The sequence below is a fragment of the Cottoperca gobio genome, chromosome 17 (genome assembly GCF_900634415.1).
Source record: "Cottoperca gobio chromosome 17, fCotGob3.1, whole genome shotgun sequence".
NCBI classification, from domain to species: domain Eukaryota; kingdom Metazoa; phylum Chordata; class Actinopteri; order Perciformes; family Bovichtidae; genus Cottoperca; species Cottoperca gobio.
The window spans coordinates 23,656,414-23,658,913 of record NC_041371.1 but is presented as its reverse complement, the minus strand read 5'-3'; the positions used below and the strand labels follow the sequence as shown (position 1 = coordinate 23,658,913).

Here is a 2,500-nt window from a genome sequence, read left to right as displayed (position 1 = left end):
CTGTGTTTGATATACAATTTCTGCAAATGGGATTTTGGTGTATGGATGGATGTAGATAAAAGTGAACAGGATAACCAGAACCAACACTCCGATGGGACTGCAAATATCCAAGCAATTAGCTGTCTGCGGAAGATAAAGATGTAATGTCTAAAATGTCCAGTGTTCATCCTGTGGGGAGCATCAATACGCTTATTAGATTGTGATAAACCATATTTATGAGTGAAACCTTTAATTATCTAACAGTGTTCTGAAAAGTAAATGTAATTGATTGTAATCAGTTGAATTAGTCTTTGTATGCCGGTGTGACTGTTAATCCTGGACTTGATTTGAAAGGTTTGTACATTACTTTAGAATGTGTATCTATGTGTATATATTCCAGTGTGACTGTAGTTGCCCACTACAATGTATTTTGGGTGAAGCTGCCTGGACCAATCATCTATCAGCATGGTGTTACGCCTCACCCACCTCCGTCAGACACTACACCTCATCCAGTGCAACCTACAACCAACCCCTCCACCCTGCCCGGGCCTGTGAGTGGCACAACATTTGGACTTCTGATGAGAATGCAGTAATAAATAAACTTTAAGGTGAAATGAAAGAACAAATTAGGACTAATACCCCCCCCCCCCTCCGCCCCATTTTACACCTTTAGTTTACTTCTGAGGGATGTGGCCAAACTAAATCCTGTCTGCTAGATCCTCCAGGCTGTGATCCAGAAGAAGATCCTCGCTGCGTCTTCCTGTCCATGACTACAGAGGGGCCACACAAAATGGTTTGACTCACATGTTTCATTCACTGGTAAAATGAATACAGTTAAAGGTGCTACATTCAGCATGGGACACTGTGTGTCAGCAGGTGCCAGGTAAACTGCTGGTTTGCCTCACAGCACAACATAAGACCCTTTTTATCATTTGTCTTTTAACAAGCAAGGTAAACGATGAGCTTTCACTCTCTTGTTTCTTTCTGGTTTCACTAAAATTCCTAGTTTTTCAGTTCATACGAATGCAGCAAGACAAATGAGGAATACTAAATATTGATAGTTTACAGTATGTCAAATAGTTCATGAACCAGAAACATATTTGTTTCTCTGACTGTCTTGTTTAACGCCTGACATTGTTCATAGCTAGAGTGGACTATCTGAAATTGAAATAGATATCAACTATTAATATATGATATTACTGTCAACTACTGAATCTTCATGACTTTTCTCTGCAGTCTGTGGTATTTGAGCTGAGTGGGCCAGCGGAGGGTTACGTTTCCTTTGCACTGTCCTGGGACACATGGATGGTAAGCTAGTCCCTCATCACATAACCTTCTGCATGAAATATGGACTAGATTGATCAAGATTCAACCATTTAAGATTCAAAGGCTTTATTGTCACATGCACAAACGCTAGTTTAGGGTAGTCGTTGGCAATGAGAATCTTAAGCTCCTTCAACAATGCAACACACAGTATACTTAAGATATATAAAAGAAATAAAGACATTAAATAGAGCAAGAGACATAATGGTGCAAGTGAAATGCAGGAATAAGTCAGTGACACTCCTCAGTGTGCTGCATGACTTTCTATTATTATTATTATTATTATTATTATTATTATTATTATTATTATTATTATTATTATTATTATTATTATTATCCCTTTACCAACACATTGCACCTGTATTAACCTGAGTGTGTGTGTGTGTGTGTGTGTGTGTGTGTGTGTATATGTGTGTGTGTGTGTGTGTGTGTGTGTGTGCGTGTGTGTGTGTGTGTGTGTGTGTGTGTAGGGTGATGACGATGTGTATATGTGTGTAAAAGATGGGGATAGAGTCTCAGTGAGTGCTGCCTTCATCAGTGGACGTTCACACCCGGAGGACCAATCACAGGTGACGAATGAAAACACTTTCTCTTATTAAATACAATGCAATATAAATGAGCAGGGAACAATGAACTCTACAGTAGATATCATTGAAAATCAAAAGAAAACATACATATTCTCACTGCATGTATGCTGTAAAGTCTAGATATTTTCACGTTTGTCATTCATTTCTTCAGGCCCTAATCACAATCACAATCACAATCACAAGTAGGTTTTCACATAAGGAATTTGGTTTGGTGTACAATGGTGAATACATAAACACAGTAAGATACATTCAAATCTAAAATAAGAGCAATTATGGAAACAAAAAATATATTATAAAAACTATTATAACGTTTAAAAAATGTGTACAAGAAACATAAATATACAAAAAATAAAATACAATCTGGAGTAAATATTGTTGTTGTTGATCTAATATAATGTTGAGTAGTCAAACGGGGAATTCTTCTCATTTCATCGTCTCCTTTTTTTCAAATGTTATGGTATTGTATTTTACAATTTAGTTCTTGAAAATATTGTAAGGACTAAGTAGTAGACTAGAAGAATGTGTAAGTGGACCCAACGCAGAACACATGCAGGATGCAGATGAAGTTTAAGGATTATAGAACTCACTGTAGACGCAGATGGGCTGGAGAA

General features: G+C 37.3%; 1 protein-coding gene across 1 annotated transcript in view; it reads left to right on the top strand.

The window, feature by feature from the left end:
* frrs1a (ferric-chelate reductase 1a) overlaps window positions 1-2,500 on the top strand; it is an 8,797-nt gene that overhangs the window by 1,205 nt on the left and 5,092 nt on the right. The window contains exons 4-7 of the mRNA XM_029453419.1: window positions 380-530; window positions 653-772; window positions 1,216-1,287; window positions 1,773-1,871. Coding sequence (XP_029309279.1) covers window positions 380-530; window positions 653-772; window positions 1,216-1,287; window positions 1,773-1,871 — 442 coding nt within the window. The remainder of the gene's footprint in view (window positions 1-379; window positions 531-652; window positions 773-1,215; window positions 1,288-1,772; window positions 1,872-2,500) is intronic.